Here is an 18,832-nt window from a genome sequence, read left to right as displayed (position 1 = left end):
GCGTAGGGAACAAATATGATGCATGATATGATGCGTGTCATGATTATATATATGCTTAAATCTCTATTTTCCTTGCCAAATATCTCTCCACTTAACCTAGCTAAATAACAACCCACACGAGTAAATAATAAATAAATAAATGCTTTTACCTAAAATTTAATTAAGTTTAATTAAATAATTCTTTTCACTCGGTTATATGAATTATATATATTGGAGAGCTGTACGTATTTCGTTCATTCTTTAGTCGTAGAAATTCTCTTATCACACACTTGTAAATGCAAACGTAGACATTAATGAATAGCGTTGTCCTTACACTATTAATTTGCTTCATCAATAACACTTGGAGTGGAATTAAAATCCACCAAAAACCAACCAACACATGACAAAGTTCCCTTGGAAAAGCTATATATACCTTTAAAAAAGAAGCATTGGGTTGATATATATAAGAGGTTGGATGGTTGGATGAGTAAGGAAACCTGTTATATCAAGTTCATCTTTTAGGGTTTAAGGTTTAATTACTCTCTCTCTCTCTCTCTCTTTAGCAAAAGGAAATAGGAACCGTGCAGAAACCTCATTCCTTTTCCACAGTCCTGATAACAACCCACCAAATGCCAATATATATATATTGTGCAGATACTGACAGGATTTGTTTTGTGTTGGAATCTGCCATCACAAAGCTCGGCTTGCACCACGCACACAGTCTCAGGTTCCATTCGTTGCACCCAGTGAAAAAAAACAAAACTCATATACAATACAGTAACTGTTTGAATTGCTGGTGGAGAATCTCAGTGCTCATGATGCATGGCACCAAACGTTTTAGTCATGTGTTCATATGTATCAGGGCCGGCCGCCATTGTTGTTTATGTTGATGCATGGAGGATGAATGAATATTACCTAACTGTAGACTACTGTATGATCGATATTCAGGTATTATCAAATTAACTCTGTGTGTGTGTGTGTGTGTGTGTCGAGTGTCGACTGGGGTTCCAATTAATTAGTTAATTCTTCCGATTCGATCGATCGATGGAGGAAACCGAAAACACTGGTGATCAGGATCAAGAGGCACCTGATGAGGATGTCTGCATATGTAGTTGTAGTTGCTTGGAGGGGAAGAACATGATCCCCCACCTGAAAGCAAAGTAAAGTTGGGGCGACATGCATGGGGAATCTGATTCCCAATGACATGAATAATATCTAATTGCTCCAAATTAGTAGTACATTTGAAATGGATTTATGTTAAACAAAATTATGTCAGTACGAAGAAATATAAGAACGATTTAACGTTGTTGAATTGTTTTAGACTTCTTTTTTCAAAGTTGATAGAAAAAAAAGTGAAAACTCATGCTCCTCGAAGAGCAACAAGCTTACAAGAAAGCTCTCTCTCTCTCTCTCTCTCTTTTATAAGTCACTTTAATCTTTAACAAGGGCATGGATTGCTAAGGCCTTTTGCTTTATGGGCTCATAAAATTAAAGCTCCCAATTTCCCCTCGAAAGCATGTCTAACTCAACCAAATTTTGACCTAGTTCAATAGGAAAAAACGTACAGCAGTTGGATTGCAAACAAGTGGAACCCATCCATGTGAGAGACTATGAAGGATGAGGATTATATTTATGCATGGCACCTTCAAAGCAAACACTGTAAACAATATAATTAATGATACCTATGGTCTTGTCATGTGGTCCTTAGATTATAAAGAACAATAAAAAATAATATGTATATTTTGTGGGGGTCATCAAAATAACAAAATTTTTCTAAAATTACTGTTACGGGAATAACCCAGAAAGTGCAAAAACCCGGATATTTTGCAAGAAGGACAGAGACAAAATAAATTCAATTATTTGGAATGTTAAATGTGAAAATGCATCAAAATAACAAAAATTTTCTAAAATTACCTTTAAATCTTTGAATACTATTAAATAAGATATAGAGTGAAAAATTAGAAAGACGTCTCTTATTTTCATGAGGATTACAAGGAATTTGACTAAAACTATTTTAAACGAAGTAATTACTTTAATAAGCAATTTTGATCAATCGCTCTATCTTTGTAACACTGTCTTGATCAAAATTAATTTAATTTTGATCCAATTAAATCATTTTTATCAAATTAAAACAGTTTTAATTAATATTAAAATATTTCAATATAATTATTTAATAATTTTAAGTGAATAGAGGGCGTTTTTTTTTAAAGTGGTTTCTAAATTTAACTTTGAATGAGGTTATAGATTTTGTCAAATCTAACGACTAAAATTCATAAAACCGGTTCGCGCAAGTGTCGGCTGACTAAACCGTTTATCGAACCGAAAGCGTGTTTACGTGTCGCTTCTACGCGACTCTTTCTTTCTACATAAGGGTGGCAATGGGGCGGGGCGGGGGCGGATTATTAACATCCCCGCCCCCGATAATCCCCGCCCCCATTCAACCCGTGGGTTCGGGGAATCCCCATCCCCGAACCCGCGGGGATTAAATGACTCTTCCCTCAATCAACAAGTGTTTTGTGAAACGCCTCAAGATCATTGAGACCACAAATTCCCCATAAACCGACCCGTGTTTTTTAAAGAATCGGGGCATGCTCGGGATTAAAATTCATACCCGCCCCGAACCCATTCGTGCAAGTGTCGGAAAAAAACCCCGACTAAACCGTTTATCGAACCAAAAGCGTGTTTACGTGTCGCTTCTACGCGACTCTTTCTTCCTACAGCTGGACTTGTTGCACTGTGTCACTCACTCGTTCGTCGTCTCATAGTCCACACGCTGTTTCTTCAATCTCTCTCGGAACGCCGATTCGGTAGAGCCGAGAGCGCTGCTCCTTCCTCGGATCCCTAATCTCGCCTCGGCCCCCGGCGGCCGGTAAGAATCTGCAACCGTTCGTTCAACCTAGCGTTCGTTGATTCCTTAGATCTCTCGTCTTCGTTTTTTAGGGTTCCGCCTTTTCTTGATAGATCTCTAGTTCGGGTTCGTCGCTGGTTTGCCGCTGCTGCGTCTTCGCCCAATACAGAATATTTTCTCTGAGATCCTTGATTTTTTTCCTTTTTGTTATTCTTCTCTCTTATTCAAATTTTGTTTTCGGAAGTATAAATTTCAGCTTTGCAGATTGCATGTCTTGGTTGAAGTAGCATTGAAGCTGCTTGAGCTTATTCTGGAAAATCCTCCACGTCTTTGAGATTTATGTTTTGGTTAGAATTAGAAGTTAGTGACATACGGACATTTATCAGTCAATGTTGCTTGTATCTTAGTGAAATGCTAACTTTCTGAGCATGTAAGGATCTATCACAAGCCAAATTGATTCCAGATTCCTTCTCATCAACCTTTGTGCAAATGTGAGATGATATGAACTTTTATTTACATTCCTAGAGTTCTACATAATAACAGCACCAACAGTAACAAATACATAACAATACAGCCTTATTACTTGCCTATTGTTTAGCTGCATTCATACAGGACGGTAACAATGACCTGTATTGTAGGATAGGCAGTACATACTAGTCAGGATTGGATTTAGTTTTGTGCATCAACAAAATTCTAGGTCACTTTATTATTCAAAGAAACATTTTAATAGGAAAAAAAGAAAGTATTTGGAAAGCATATCAGCTTCTGAAATCTTGTGCAACCATTGTGCAACCGTTGGGCTAAATTTTGAAGAATATGATATGACTTGTTATATTTTATGGGTTTGTGTTTGGTAGTTAAGAAACAACATCTACAAAAAAAAAAGGTCTAATAGAGATGAAAATACTAAGATGAATGAATGAAATTACTAAAAAAGGATGAAATAATAAAAGGAATATTACTATCTAGAAGCAATTAATGTTTGATGAAAATAGATTATGATGGTATGAACATATTTAAAGGGGATTAATAGATACTTTAATTAGACAAGTTTTATCAATTAAAGTTGAAGTGCAATTAGTACATCTTCCATAGAAAATTTTACTTTATTCTTAACCAACATGATTTGTATGATTTGGATATTACTGGTAATATAACACTTCAAAGAGTTCATTGATGGGATAAGATTCATTTAGCCAACCTTTAATTGTTGGGACTAACTTGGTTTCTTATTCCTGTATTAAATTAAATGCTTAAATGCTTTAAACCTTTTGGATGAGGCAAAATTAGAGGCCAAAACTAGTGTAATTCAGTATTCCTATGAACTTAATTAATGAAATAAATCATTATGAAGTTTGATTCTGATTATCAATCCAAACTCTATCAAGTCCCTGTTTAGTGTGCATTTTAAGGGTTTTGACAATCTTATCATGTTTCGAAGGAGCTGCTGCATTCAGAATTGATGGTCTAAGTATTTTATTATAAATTACTGTTGATGTATTGTCTTCCTATTTCTAAACAATTGAGTCTGCACCTATGATAGGCAACACACTTTCCATATAAACTCTTCTTACAACTTATGGCTTTAATCTTTTACTCAACCATTCACTGTGACTTGTTTTAGCAAAGTTGCCCGCCTTTGTTACTCTTCTATTTATTGTTGTTTCCTTATTTTGTCTAGTAATGGCTGTTAAAAATATCTCCTGCATTCTCCTTGTTTATGTTGTAATATTTCATTGACCTTCACTTTTCTTATACAATAATTTTCATCAAATATTGGTCACCTAGAACAGTTCATATATTTGTATCTAAGTAGATACTTGATTTATGGCTTTTGTACCATAGTCCATAAAGTGGAAGTGAATTTTGCATATGACATAAAGGAATAATGCTAGTCACAATAGGAAGAAAAAGCTCGCTTGATACAGTTTAAACTAGGTGGTTTATCTCTGTTAATGCACTGACATTAAGTGTCAAGTGCAGATATTTTCAGATGCAGGGCTTGTCTCAGTCTGTTTAAATGTAACCAAAACTATTTGCAGTTGGCAAGAGATATTTATAAGGTCCATGATATGGCAAGCATTGTCATAACATTGACCAAATAATCTAAATAAAAGCATGCCAACATATAAGCATACACATGTTACATTGTTATGCAACTATCTTATAGTCAATATTTTCCAAGTTTATGCCTGTTACATGCACAGAGATTAACTTTTAGTTTTTAAGCACTCAGCACCATTGTTTACAAGAGGAAGTTTAAACCTTGTTTGATTATGTTAATGGATACGGAATATCCAACAAATTTATTGCCCATAAGCATCTTTTCCTATAGTTCTCTTATCATGTCATAGTGCCTGTCCATGTTTAGCTTGTTTCTAATTCAGTGTGTTCATACTTGCTTCTGCCATGTACATCATCCTCGCCTACCCTTCCGCATCTTTGATTATATGTCAACTGAATGCAATATCATTCCACCACAAAATCAAACAGACTCAAGTCAACCAGTCTTTATCATTTTCCCTCAATTTCTCTATGCTGAATACCATATAATATAAAGAGATCTGAGATTGCTACTGAACATGGTTAATTTGTATTTTTCTTCTGTTGGCTATTCCACTTTTTCATGTGCAATTGTTCTCTTAAATGTTCATCATGAAGCTGCTCCAATGGCGCATATATGGCTACAAATTTTCCCATAACATAACCATGACTCACTACTCTATCTGATCCAGGACCTTGGGCAGCTTAAAGCATGATGGTTGTCGATTCAGTGTCTTCTCCTCGAAGGAGATCACAGCCTGCAAATTTGGTTGCATCCTCATCTAAGAAACCAGCGTCAAGCCTCGAGGAGTCAGATGGCTGGTCTATTCTCTTCCAGCGGCACAGGTTCCTATTGACGATGCTAGCTCTCTTGGCATTCCTATGCACCATCTATCTGTACTTTGCTGTTACTTTGGGGGCTGCAAATGCGTGCGCTGGAATGTCTGGAGCTGAAAAGGCTCTTTGTGAGGCCAAAGCTGCTTCTTTGCACAATGGCAAACTCAAGTTCTTTTGATCTGTAATGGAAATGACCTTGTTGCATTGGTTTTCATGGATGATTCATAATATTTCATTGGTCTCATTAATGACAAAAGGGCATTGGAAAAATGTGCATGTTGTGTGAAAATGGCACAAATTTTGAGTTTTTTTAGCAATGTTTGCGGATTTGGATTTCGTCTATTGATCTAAATGCCCCAGATGGAATTCTGATTTTTAGTTTGACAGATTGAATCGTGTCTGGAGTTTTTTCTTAGCAGTTTGTGAGGAATGCTGGAGCAACATTTGTGAAACATTTCTGGAGTTTTTCTTTGCAGTTTGAGAGGAATGAATGCAGCACAGCTCCCATGCTCTTATTTTTGCCTGTTGATTGGAACTTGCCATTGTGAACCATTCTCTAGTGTTCTGTGAATAATTACACAATCAAACCAAAAGGACTACACTAGAGATCTAAATGGACTGAAGTGTTAGTAATCTGTTGTAATATACAAGAGTATCAAAGCCCTGTTGAAGCAACCACCTCATAGTTAATGTGGTTTTGATTAATTATTGAATGAGAAAGAATCTTATGCATTCTTTAAAAAAAAACTATCTTTTTGTAATATAAGAATAGTACAAATTAGAGAGTAGCAAAAGTGGTTGGATCATGCTCAAAATAATGATGAAAAGAGACCCAAACCAAGTTAATTTGAATCAATCAACTAGTAGACTAAGGAGTAGTTGACATAGTGAACTCCAAATATAATAATTTCATCAAGGCAGGTCTGATAATCAGAGGTGACATACTTGTCAAGTTTTTTAAGATAAATGGTTGATATTATTAATTAATGCATTCAACTTTTCAATATTAAACATAATTAGTTAAAACTAGTTATTGTTATGAGTTCTCTATCAAATAGCATTGGGTACTAGTTTTTTTTTTTAATTTTAAATTCTGCCTTTAACAATTCCTTTGTTAGAAGCCAGAAATTGTCTTGAATTCCATTACAAAAGGCATTATTAAATGCTTAAAAGTAGAATTGTAGATTGAAGATTTCCCTACTTTAATGCCCAAAAGCTAGTTGCTTTAAATGAATCATGGTCCTTTTTCCCTCCCTTTATTAATGCAGCATTTCAGGCCACAGTGGGGTAAGTTAGCCTACATTCTCCCCACTTTTAGGGTTTAGAGACATGCAATGTCAACAAAGCTTAACAAACTAATCTTGTGTGAAGTTTTACTTAATTTTGGTCTATAAATTTGACAAGTGAATTTTAAATGGCATTCAAGGTAGAGACATTTGACCTATATCATTTATTTTATTCATTTCTTCTTCTTCTTCTTTCAATCAAAATTGCTACCACATGATTCCTAACCCACTAGGAGCCACAAACCATGTTAGGTGGATCAATGTCTTCTTGCATCACTCAAGATAACTTTGCCATCTCAATTGATAAAGAGAAGACATGAATCCTAAATTTCATTGATTTACTTATTGACTACCCTCCATTCAAGATCAAGAACTTAGGGTATAGACTCCTCACATCCCTGCGAAGGATCCTTGTTCGCGACACGAGTGACATCCAATTCCACGTGGATAAACACGATTGAAACACGTGTTGTTCAGCAAGAGTGCCGCATGTCGAGTGGGTTTATAATTTGAAGATCTTCCTAAAGGTCCTGAAAATTGAAGCAAAGTTAGCTCACATCAAAACTTGTAAAAGCAAACATATCACAAAGGAAAACATGGTCAAAGTCATCATTATCTAACATCTTGTTTATTTCATGAAACAATAGTGCATATTACTCTTCTCTTGCTTCTTGCTTCTTTCTTCTACCTCAAATAATTAGCATTATCTTAAAATAAATTTCATATTGCTCTTGCTTCTTGTCCAAGTGATCAACTCCATCAATACTAATTTGTCTTTAACAATACTTCCATTCTTCATAATGATACCACAAGAAGGAAGGAAGAAACAAACAATACATATTGAAACGCCAATTACTCAACTTATGTGTCAATGAACCAGCCAAATAGTCTCTAAGCCAATTGGGTGACATCATGACATGAAAGGAACATGGCAGCAAAGGCAGTAGACTATTGGAAAAGAAGAAAGAAGACCCAGTTGTGTTCCATTATTATTATTATTTATTTTGGTCCATTCAATATTTCAAATGGTTCAAGGCAAAAAGTCAATTCCATGAAGAGAAAAAAGAAATGATTGGATTGTGCAAAGCTATCCAATGCATAGGTATTTATACCTTTTGTTAAAAAAAAAAAAGAAAAATGGAACAGCTTGCATTTGGTGGTGAAGTCACTGTCCACACCTGCCCTTGTCGATCCACTGCAGAAGAACAAAGTCATCTGTAGCCAATTTCTTTTGATCACGGGTTGTTTAGCACTTCAACCTGATGGCAAATCCAAGTCTTTTCAGACATTGATTCAACCAACAAGAGTTTTGGAACAACAACTTTGAGAAGAAGAACAAAACAGTTCTTGACAACTTCGTTTCTTTGAAATATCTAAACTTGTCTGATAAGAACTCAAACCTCAATGTGAGAACTAGCACAGAACAATTTGATGTTATTTGGAATCAGTAGAGTGAATTGTATTTACACAAGGCACAAACAAAATGAAACAACATCAAGCAGCTTAAGCTACTTACTCCCAATCTATTCTACTTCCAGTGCAGGTTTTGGTCTGGACCTGCTGAAGCATCTTGGAGGAGTAGAGAATTCATATGGTACAACAGGAAGTTCCATCTCTCCTTTTAGAATCTTTACGATATCGCCGCTGTCGGGCCTCAGCTCAGGGATCCTTTGCAAGCACAATAGAGCCACATTGATGCAAAGGGTAGCTTGTTCCTTGTTGAATGAGCCCTTCAGCCTTTCATCTACAAGCTCCAAGGGATCGCCGGATTGAGCTAGCAGCCTACACCAACTCACGAGGTTGGCCTTCTCCAACTTCACCGGCGACGACAAAACATGCAAAGGTCGTCTTCCCGATACGATAACGAGGATCAGAACCCCAAAGCTGTATATGTCAGCCTTCTCCATCAATTGATCGCATCTGTGGCATTCAGGAGCAACATAGCACACAGTGCCTCTCATGCTTGTTGTGCTACTGAGATCCCTACTGAACAAATCGCCGCTGAACATGTCGCTGCCTGCCGATCGGCTCCTCTTCTTCTTCTTCCATCCTTTTCGGAAGCTCAAGTCGTCCTTCAACTCCCGGCCGCGCCTGGAAAAGTCGTCGATGCTAGTGATAGTAGAGTCTTCGCCCCGGCCACTGATTGTTCGGAACCACTTGGCACCTTTCTTGCAGTGCCCCTTCTTGCTAAGCTCTGCAAAGTACTCTTCCTTCCACCATTCCCTCATCTTCCTATCCTTTCTGTCACAAGCAAGAACTCCATTCTTCTTGCTTTGTTTCTTGTCTGCATTCTTTTCAGAAGAATTGATTGAGAGGAGATTGTTACTAAAGTGAGGAGATTTATCAGGGGAGATCTCGACTGGGAAATCCCAGTTGGGATTGCCGGAAGAGCCAATTTGGCTGCCAATCCACTCCTTGACATAATCTTTGCTGCTCAATTCCCCACTTTCCTCCTGCTTCCACCACCACTGCTTCCCCCATTGGCCGCTGGACTCCGACCTTGCATCGTCCAGCGGCGAAGCTGCGGCCAACTCTTTACTTGGCTCGAAGCTAAAAATCTCATCTTGGACCGGCGAGGTGCCTTCCGCCGGCTGTCTGGAGTCGAGGTTGTTGGATGAAGAAGCTCGGAGAGCAAAGGAAAGGTGGACCTGTGGGCTCTCGGGGACGAGGTCTTGACTCTTGAAGAGCTCCTGGCTCGGTCCGAGATCCTGGCTGAAGAACTCAGAGACGAGGTCGGCGTCGGTTTTTAAGCGAGATAGACCGAAATCGGAGAGCTTGGCCTGGAAATCAAAGCCGAGGAGCACATTGCTGGGCTTGATGTCGCCGTGCACGACCGGAGGATCGCACTCGAGGTGGAGAAAGGCGAGAGCTTGGGCGACGTCGAGGACGATGGAGAAGCGGCGGTCCCAGCTGAGCGTGGAGCCGGAGATGAAAAGGGCTTCCTGGAGACTCCCGTTGGGCATGTACTCGTAGACGAGGAGGCGGCGCCGGCGGGCCTCGAGGCAGTACCCGATGAGGGAGACGACGAATGGCGAGGGGCGGAGAGCCGCGAGGACGTGTAGCTCGTTGTGGAACTCGCGGTCGGAGGTGGCTACGTCGGAGGGGGAGGATGAGGGAGAGTGGAGGAGACGCTTGACGGCGACGGACTTGCCGTCGGGGAGGATGCCGCGGAAGACGGAGGCAGAGGCGCCACGGCCGATGGAGCGGGAGGCGTCGAAGGAGGCGGTCGCGGCGCGGAGGGCACGGTAGGAGAAGCGGTGGATGGGGGAAGCGGGGGAAGAGAAGGAGGAGGGGAACGGCTGGGTGGGAGAGCGGCGAGGTAGAGGTAGAGGTAGAGAAGCAAGAGGAGTACGAGGAGGGCGAGGAGGAGCAGGGTGGAGGCGGATGCGGCGACAGCGAGAAGGAGGGTGTGATGGCGGTGTGCGGAAGAGATGGCGGGAGGGCTGGAGGCGAGGCGGCGGTAAGACATGGAGATCGCCGGAGATGGTGGCGGCAGTGGCCGTGAGTGATGGGAGCAAATTGAGAATAGAAATAAAAAGTGGTGGGAATCTTTATAATTGGAGGAAGAGTAGGAGGAGGAGGTGGTCTGCGCTTGTAAAAAGTAAAAAGTGAGGGGCGGTTTTGGAAACCGTGTTAATTGGGTTAAAACTTCAAATAATAAATAAAAGGTAGAAAATTAGAAAAAGCGATCGATTTTGACCTGTTAAAGGGAGAATATTTGGGGACGTGTGGAGTGGGCTAACTTGAAATTTGTAGAGGATGAATAATGAATTTTTATGTTTGTTAAAGGAGGGAGGATAAGTCAACTATAAAATTGTGGATCGATCAAATTTAAAAAAAAAAAAAATCTAAATTAAACTAGCATTGGTAATTGGCAAAATATTATATTTTTATTAAAAAAAACACAAAATGACGTCCATCTTCTTGTTTCGCAATTCTAAAAATATTTTTCTTATAATATTTTCATAACAAATTTTTTTTATCAAAATAACTCAAACTAGTTTTGACCTACTAATAGGACTGTAAATAAATTTACTTATATTTTTAATATATATTATCAATTAAATAAATAAATTTAATTAACTCATTAAATTAATTAATTAATTTTGAATACATATATATATATATATATAATATTTATGAAAATATTATATTTTATCATATTATAACGATAACTCCCAATAACAGTAAAAATATTTTTCGAATAAAAAATATAATGAGAGTTCCTTTTGACTTTTATTGTACATCAATATTATAATTAATCTTATTTAAACTACAATAGTACTAAATTTATATTTTAAATAGTTTATTTTCTCTAAAATATAATAACTAAAATTTATTTTATATTTTTATATTCATGCGCTAAACAATAATACATAGTTACAAAATCATTGAATAATGATCACAGTTGGTTTATACTAGTTGTTCACTATTTGGATAAATATAATCGACGTACTTTTGTATAGATTTTCAATTGAGTATAGTAATCATCAGTATATTTTTATCCTCAATCATAAAATATTTATTACATTTGAAAGAAATATATTTAAATTTAGGGTAAAAATAAAAATTAAAATGACTCTCATTTTATCCATTTTATCAGAATCATTAAAGCAACATCTTTTTAATTTTTTATCAAAAGAACACAATTATGCACCAACTTTCCTATAAAATAATACATCTGCCTTTAAATATATTGTTCGATATTATTATTTACTATCATACCTATTAAATTCTGAATCACATTGCAGCAATTACGAAATCGTAGTTACTCCAACTTAAACATAAGAATTATAATTTATCACTACTACAACGTAAATGTTATTTAATAGATTAAATTTGAGTTACGGTTATAATTTCGTAGCTACTACTAAAGGTGTAGACGAAACAAATTGAATTGAGCCGAATAATATGAAGATATTGATATTTGAAAAATATATGTGATATTCGAATTTGATTCAAAACTCAAAAATATAAATAATTTTGGCTCGAGCTCAGTTCGAAATAAAATTCGAGCTCGAATTAGATTCGAATTGTTTGAATTTTGATTCAAGCAAAATCGAACTATAATTCGAAATGTTTTAAGTTTTAGTTCAATTGGAAGTATTCGAATCTCAATTTGAGTATATTTAAATTAAAATTATATAAAAAGAATCCGAATTCGATTTAAGTTTGACTCACGAGCGGATCATGAATAATCGAATAAAATATATTATAAGTTTGAATTCTATTTGAAAAAATTATCAAACATTTTCAAGTTCGGCTTGAATTCAATAATTTCAAATGTGAATCAAATAATTTTTTGAGTCAATTCGAAAAGCTCATGAATAAGCTCGATTCATTTACATCCTTAACTGCTAAAATGTGAATATTAAATGAACAAATCAAATCTACATGGTAATAACTATGAAATCATAACTGTTAAAATATGAATATTTTTTAATAAATTAAATATATATTATAGCAGATATGAAATCATAACTCTTACGATGTGAATGCTATATATTGAATATATCAAAGTCCTTCCTAACGGTTTAGGATTTAACCGTGAAATCGTTCTATCAAAAAATTAAAGTCAATCCACCAAAAAGATAAAATTAGTCCAACAATGTATTTAAGGGGCAACCGTGCCATTTTATGGGGAGAGCGGATGAGGTGGAGTAAATGATAATTTTACTGACTTTCATAAGCAATTTTTGATATTACTTAAATCATGTACTTAACTTTTATAATATTCAAATCATGTATCATATTCCCCAATACATTTCTTTCTCTCTAAGCTCATGAGTCAATTTCATTGAAAACAAGCTCATGGATTTAGAAAATTTTGAATAACTTAAAATCAAAACTAATATATTACTAGAAACTTTTTTAATGTATTTATATACTTGAATCTGAATTTGATAGTGTAAATTGGGAGCAATAAAATTTTAAACTTATAAAAGTTTGATAAAATTTATCAAAAGCTTATTATAAGACTTAGAATAATGATACCTATTGACCAACACCATTAATAAATTCTTAGAACTAGTAGTGCAGTTGGTATTTTCAACGCCAGAGGGTGAATTTAATAAATTAAAAAATTAATACAATATAAAATATATAATAAAAATAATATATTAATTTTATATATTTTTACAATGATACTTTCTTAGATTTCATGAAAATGCTAAATAATAACTTCATTATAAACTGTATCAAATATATCTCACTCAATAGTACAAAATAATTATTTATCATATAAATTAAAATTTTTTAAAATTTCAAACATTAATGTATGTAAAATTTTACTATCCAAAAATATAAATTTTGAATTTAAGAAGTTGAAAATGAACTTAAATTTAAAAATTTTGACCTTAACCCTAGATTTTAGTTGAAACTGATATATTATTCTCCAGAACTATTGTTTTTAACATCTATTTAAGAACATAATATAACTCAATTAATCAACTAAAGTTTAAAATTTTTGACCCTAAATGCCTAAAAATTGAACTAACATTTGAAAAGTGAGTTGAAATTCACTTTCATTCACCTCGTACTACAACCTCCGAAATCACACTCTCAGAGTCTCAGTGCTGAACTAGAGCCTAAGCTTTCTTGAACCATAATTTTTAACAATAAAAACAAAAAATGCATTGTGCAACTTCGATGAAAGAAGAAAACCAATGGACTTGTTTAAAGTCGTGATATTTCCTCATAAAAATGGTACTTATAGATAGCTTAGGTTGAGGGTAATGTAAATTGAAAGTAATCAAATTTTAAATTAATAGAGTAAAAATTTAAAGATGTATTTTTAATTTAATTTATTATTTTGAATTTAAGCTGATCGTGGAGCATAAATATATTTAAAATTTTTTAAAATTATATTAATTTTAATCTGAAATGATTTAAAATATTTTAGATTCAGAATTAGTTTTGTTCGAAATTACTGATAAAGGAAGAGAAAGACTATTTTAAAAATATAATAAATAATTTAGATATTATGGAAAATCGATATGTGATTTAGATAATATCAAAATTTACATACGTACGTACGTGAAGTAAAATATCGAAAAATAAAAAAAAAAGATATGTCTTTTAATAATTCTAATAAAAAAGAACGTGCTTTTAATTATCGCCGTTAAATTTATGTATTAGAAAGGAGCTGCAAAGCACAGCCACGTGCACGTGCTACGGGCTACATCCGGTCGCAATTTACTTCGACTGGCATCCACCAGTATTCTTTATATAACATACGGGACGCTCCCCGGTCGCTTCTCCGTGGCCACACCGCCTTCGTCATCCTCCAGTGGAAACGCCCATTCCCCGTTTCCCCCTCCGTTCGCCGGCTCCGCCCTTGGCTAGTTGTTGGATCGGCGGGCTGCGAGTTCTTCTTCGGAGCCTCTCCCCTATCAGCTTCATTGTAAGTGCTTTGCGAGCTTGCCCTTCGTCTTTTCGTGACGATTTTGGGGTTCGGTAGCTCCCGCTCAGTTCCTTCTTAGGAGAAGTCGTCGAAGACTCGCCTTGTGGTGTTAATCTTTCTGGTTAGGACAATGTTGCATCGCATGTTCAGTTTGGTGGAGCGATTTGGCGGTAGGTTGGAATTGGATGCCCTCGAAACCCTAGGTTGGTTCGGGTTTCGCGCTACTGTGGGAGTTGTGGATTGAAAAGGTAATTTTTGAGGCTCGTTCCGGGAATTGCTACTTTTCGTGTTTGAGGCGTTTGATTTCGCTTGATATCGTCGTGAATTTTCCTATTTTGATTTGATCCTCTAGTTTTGGAGATTTGGGTAAATTTCGGTGGACGGTGCGGAGATTTGTGAAAAGGTTGGATTTTAGGATGTCAGGAGCGCCTCGGGTTCGTTCTTTCAATGTAGCTGACTCTGAAGCAAGGCCGGTCCTTGTGCCTGGCGGCAACAAGGCTAGGTCGTTGACAACTTCTAGGAAACCAGCTTCGAAGCCTTTGAATAAAACTGACATCACCGAAACTACAGCAGTTGATGAGCCCAAGAAGGCTCCCAGCCCCGCAGAAGATACGGCACATTCTGGGTCTTGTTTCAGTGCTCCGTCTGTTCTGAGGAGGCACGAGATGCTGTTGCAGTCAAACGTGTCACTGAATGCTTCCTGTTCCTCTGATGCATCCACAGATTCGTTTTGCAGCCGCTCCTCCGCAGGAAGGATTAGTAGGGTGAACTTGACAAGTAAGAGGAGGCAGAGCACTGCGAGGATAGGCAAGGTTGCAACCAAGTTGGATAACAATGTCTCAGATGATACCAGCATTCCGTCGGCTGAACTTGTGCAAGGAAAGAGGAAATGCGCTTGGGTCACATCTAATACAGGCGAGTTTTCTTTATTTATTTTTCATTTTGAGATTATTGTATGCATAGTTTTTCCTCTCCTCTAACTAACTAGTTCGCTGATTTAGTCTAGCGATTTGTTTTGGTTTAAGATTGTTTTTTTTGTTAAATCCAAGCAAGAAGCGTTGCCATCTTCTTAATCTCTTTACCTTTTGTGCATGTTAGCATTGGGTTCTGAAATTTTATTTCCAGTTGTTAGGAATACATTTCTCCTTGCAGTCTTCAGAACTTTGTGATATTTGAATACCCCTCTTATTTCCTTGCTCCAAGTCCTCTATTTGTTGCAGTAGCTAGTATCTTCTTAGAATAGCCCTTATAGTTACATTACTGTATATCCATTGCTGGTCTTTTGATCCTGTGCAACTTCTTTGCTGCCCTTCAACGACTTTATTTGATGTAGTTGATTATCTTCACTGTATCTCTAGCATTTCCGTGACCCAATATCTCATTCACAAAGTGACGTATATTTCTTTTGTCTTTCTCTTTGAGATTTGTGCCTTTCACCCTGTGTATCATTTGTCGAGAGCTCCAGGATTGTCCATTGATAATGCAGCTATAATTGGCAGCTTCTGTTTCATGTGCTTGATTGGACTGGACATATTTACTTTTAAGTGGCGCCTCTAGTTTGCTACTTCTCTTCCTGTGCTTGATTGGACTGGACATATTTACTTTTAATTGCACCTCTGATTTGCTACATCTCTTCATGTGCTTGGTTGGACATATTTAATTTTAGTTGTTTATACGGTTTTAGCCGATCTCATCATCTATTGTGATAAGGTTTATTGTTGTTGTTGTTGTTATTTACACTATTTATTTGATCTGTTTAATATTCTTGGCTTTGTACCGATCATGCACCTATTATTGGCTATTCTATCAAGTGATTGATTTGACATCTTTACTTTAACTGTGTGATACATAAGGCCCCTTTGACTTGTGTGATATTCGTGGGCCATATGGTTCCTTATTGCATCTGGTTAAGAGTCTCAGCTGAATTAGACCACCCCAGATGAATTCCAGTTGTTCTATGTAATGTGTTTCTTCGGAGAGGAAAAAAAAATACCCATCTATATGGACAAATAATGTTCATTGGTGCAGACTTTTTGTGATATGGTATTTATCTGTAACAAGAAAAAATGACTTCTCATTCAGTATATTCCTTTTGTAATGCTCTGAAAAGAGAATGTCTTTGCAATCGTGATCATTTTCCAGATCTGACACATTTATCTTCTGTGAGGAAGTTAACTATGATACAGTGAACATGGTTATGGTTTATCTAGAAGAGGTTATCATTGTTGGATTGAAATGGCCAACTAGGGGTAAGGGTGAATAGAAAACTCAAATTAGATTAGTAGTAAGTGCATATGTGATAATATAATCATAATAGCCGAAGTAATATAAAGCATATGTGTGGAAGCGTAAAACAAAATTAACAATGCTAACTCAAATATACAATATGGTTCAACGACTTCACTTTTACTCCATGGCCTATGATGCTTCTAATGTGTCACCCCTTAATCTAATCCACCTATTCATCCCTTCACATGAAGCAATAGGATGATACATATCTAAGGATCTTATCCACACACCGATAAGATTTCTGCAAGTGTGAAAGTCTGACCTACAAGTGGGGTTTTTGAATCTTTCTTGAGTAGATTTTTTTAAACAAACTGCAAGTGTGAGATTTCTCAAGAAGATTCAGCTTCTTGCTTAGGGGATTGCCACACTAATCCTTACAGAGATTCTAATACCAGGATGAGAGGGGGAAAATGTATTTTTACTATTCACCAAAGAAAATTAAAATTCATGTATATGCAGCCTCTAGGCTTACTTGATTATTGAAATGATAGTGTATTATTGTATCAGTTCTCATTTGGCAGGAGATACTAATAATTGAAACCACATTTCATGTTTGGAAGTAGGCAATACATTTACACCCTTCGCTTTGTTTTCCATATGGTACGCACCAGTTCATTTTTATTCTTTTCCTCCATTTTTTAACCATCAAGGTTATTTTTTTATATTGGTTTTACCTCCTGGATGAACTCTATTTAACTGCCTTATCCAAGTCTCTCATACTTAAAAATGATTTGTCTTTTGCAGCTGATTGCATGACTCTTTGCCATACCAGTAGAAGTTTATTCTTAATAGTAATTATGGGTCGCTTGTTTCTTTGTTATCATCATCATCATCATTCTTGTTCAGTAAAACTTCATCTTGAATTTCTCTTTAGACATTTGTGAAGTCAATCTAAGACTATATTTTTGTACACCAGACCCATGTTATGCTTCTTTCCATGATGAAGAATGGGGAATTCCAGTCCATGATGATAAGTATGCAACCTTTTCTCTTTGTTAGTGATCTAGATACTTTGAAACTTTACTATGTTTTAAGTACTTACTAACCAATTTCTCTTCGTATTTGGTGCTTGGAACACACCACAGGAAATTATTTGAACTTCTTGTGCTATCTGGTGCATTAGCTGAGCTTACATGGCCTGTTATCCTCACCAAAAGGCAGATATTTAGGTACTTAAATAAAATGAATAGAAAACTAGGTTCTACTTCATTAATTCACCAACTCACGGGCGCCCTTTTTTTCAGGGAAGTTTTTCTGAACTTTGATCCTGTTGCAGTCGCCAAATTGAATGAGAAGAAATTTATAGTGCCTGGAAGTATTGCTAGCTCACTTTTGTCAGAGCTGAAGCTGAGAACTACCATTGAGAACGCTCGCCAGATACTCAAGGTAGATCTATTCACTTGTCTTCGACACTGTTAATATCGTAGTTGGCACAAAATAGGTATTCATATTTCTAGTTGTTGCATTTGCAGTTAAGAGATGAGGTTCATGAACTGCATCTGGGTTTATGATTTCTCAGGATCTTTGTTGCTGGATTAAACTACTAATAATCTGATTCATGATCTGACTTGCTTAATCACTTCTCTCACGCTTGTTTTATACCATTGCTACAGATAATAAATGAGTTTGGATCATTCAATAGATACTGTTGGAGCTTTGTGAACTACAAACCTATTGTCAACAAATTTCGCTACCAGCGACAAGTTCCTGTCAAGACTTCTAAAGCAGATGTGATCAGCAAAGACCTGGTTAGAAGGGGCTTGCGAAGTGTGAGCCCGACAGTCATATACTCCTTCATGCAGGCTGCGGGGTTGACAAACGACCATGTCGTCAGCTGCTTTCGCTACGAGGAATGCATAGCTGCTGCATCGCCGAGTGCTTGATAAAACTGATGAGGGTACAATAAAGATAAACAGCAAGGTGGAAGATAAGACTAGTGACTGTGTGGAAATGGTGGGAGAAATAGATTTAGAATTATCGATAGGTATGGATGAACTGAGCATTTGTTAGATATTTGAAAGGAGTCGCTACTCTGATTCAATGTACACCATTCATACTACTCTGCTTTCGTTTGGTTATTTGTAAATAAAGTTCTAGGTCATGTTTGTTTCGATATCGTACTGTTGTGGAGATCAAATAGGCTTTGGT

At 36.5% G+C, this 18,832-nt stretch overlaps 2 protein-coding genes and 1 pseudogene across 2 annotated transcripts; 2 read left to right on the top strand and 1 right to left on the bottom strand.

The window, feature by feature from the left end:
• Positions 1–2,717: 2,717 nt before the first annotated feature.
• LOC141822831 (uncharacterized) lies at positions 2,718–6,085 on the top strand. The gene is made up of 2 exons (XM_074710145.1): positions 2,718–2,848; positions 5,563–6,085. Exon 2 carries the CDS (start codon positions 5,583–5,585, stop codon positions 5,883–5,885), a length of 303 nt encoding a protein of 100 aa, XP_074566246.1. The 5' UTR covers positions 2,718–2,848; positions 5,563–5,582; the 3' UTR covers positions 5,886–6,085.
• Positions 6,086–8,400: 2,315 nt separating this feature from the next.
• On the bottom strand, positions 8,401–10,498 carry LOC141823390 (putative receptor-like protein kinase At1g80870). The gene is given in 2 exon segments (XM_074710670.1): positions 8,401–10,312; positions 10,315–10,498. Coding segments are annotated over 2 exon segments (1,944 nt in total). The 5' UTR covers positions 10,463–10,498; the 3' UTR covers positions 8,401–8,516.
• A 3,769-nt stretch (positions 10,499–14,267) lies between these two features.
• LOC141823391 (uncharacterized) lies at positions 14,268–18,816 on the top strand (annotated as a pseudogene).
• Positions 18,817–18,832: the final 16 nt, after the last annotated feature.

This window comes from Curcuma longa, chromosome 3 (genome assembly GCF_044706935.1).
Source record: "Curcuma longa cultivar G26 ecotype Majalengka, Jawa Barat chromosome 3, ITB_CL_G26_1.1, whole genome shotgun sequence".
In the NCBI taxonomy this organism is placed as follows: domain Eukaryota; kingdom Viridiplantae; phylum Streptophyta; class Magnoliopsida; order Zingiberales; family Zingiberaceae; genus Curcuma; species Curcuma longa.
The sequence above is the reverse complement of the archived record's forward strand: the minus strand, read 5'-3'. Positions and strand labels throughout refer to the sequence as shown.

What these genes read in the sequence shown, in the direction of transcription:
- LOC141822831 (XM_074710145.1), top strand. Translation starts at nt 5,583, where the DNA reads ATGATGGTTGTCGATTCAGTGTCTTCTCCTCGAAGGAGATCACAGCCT.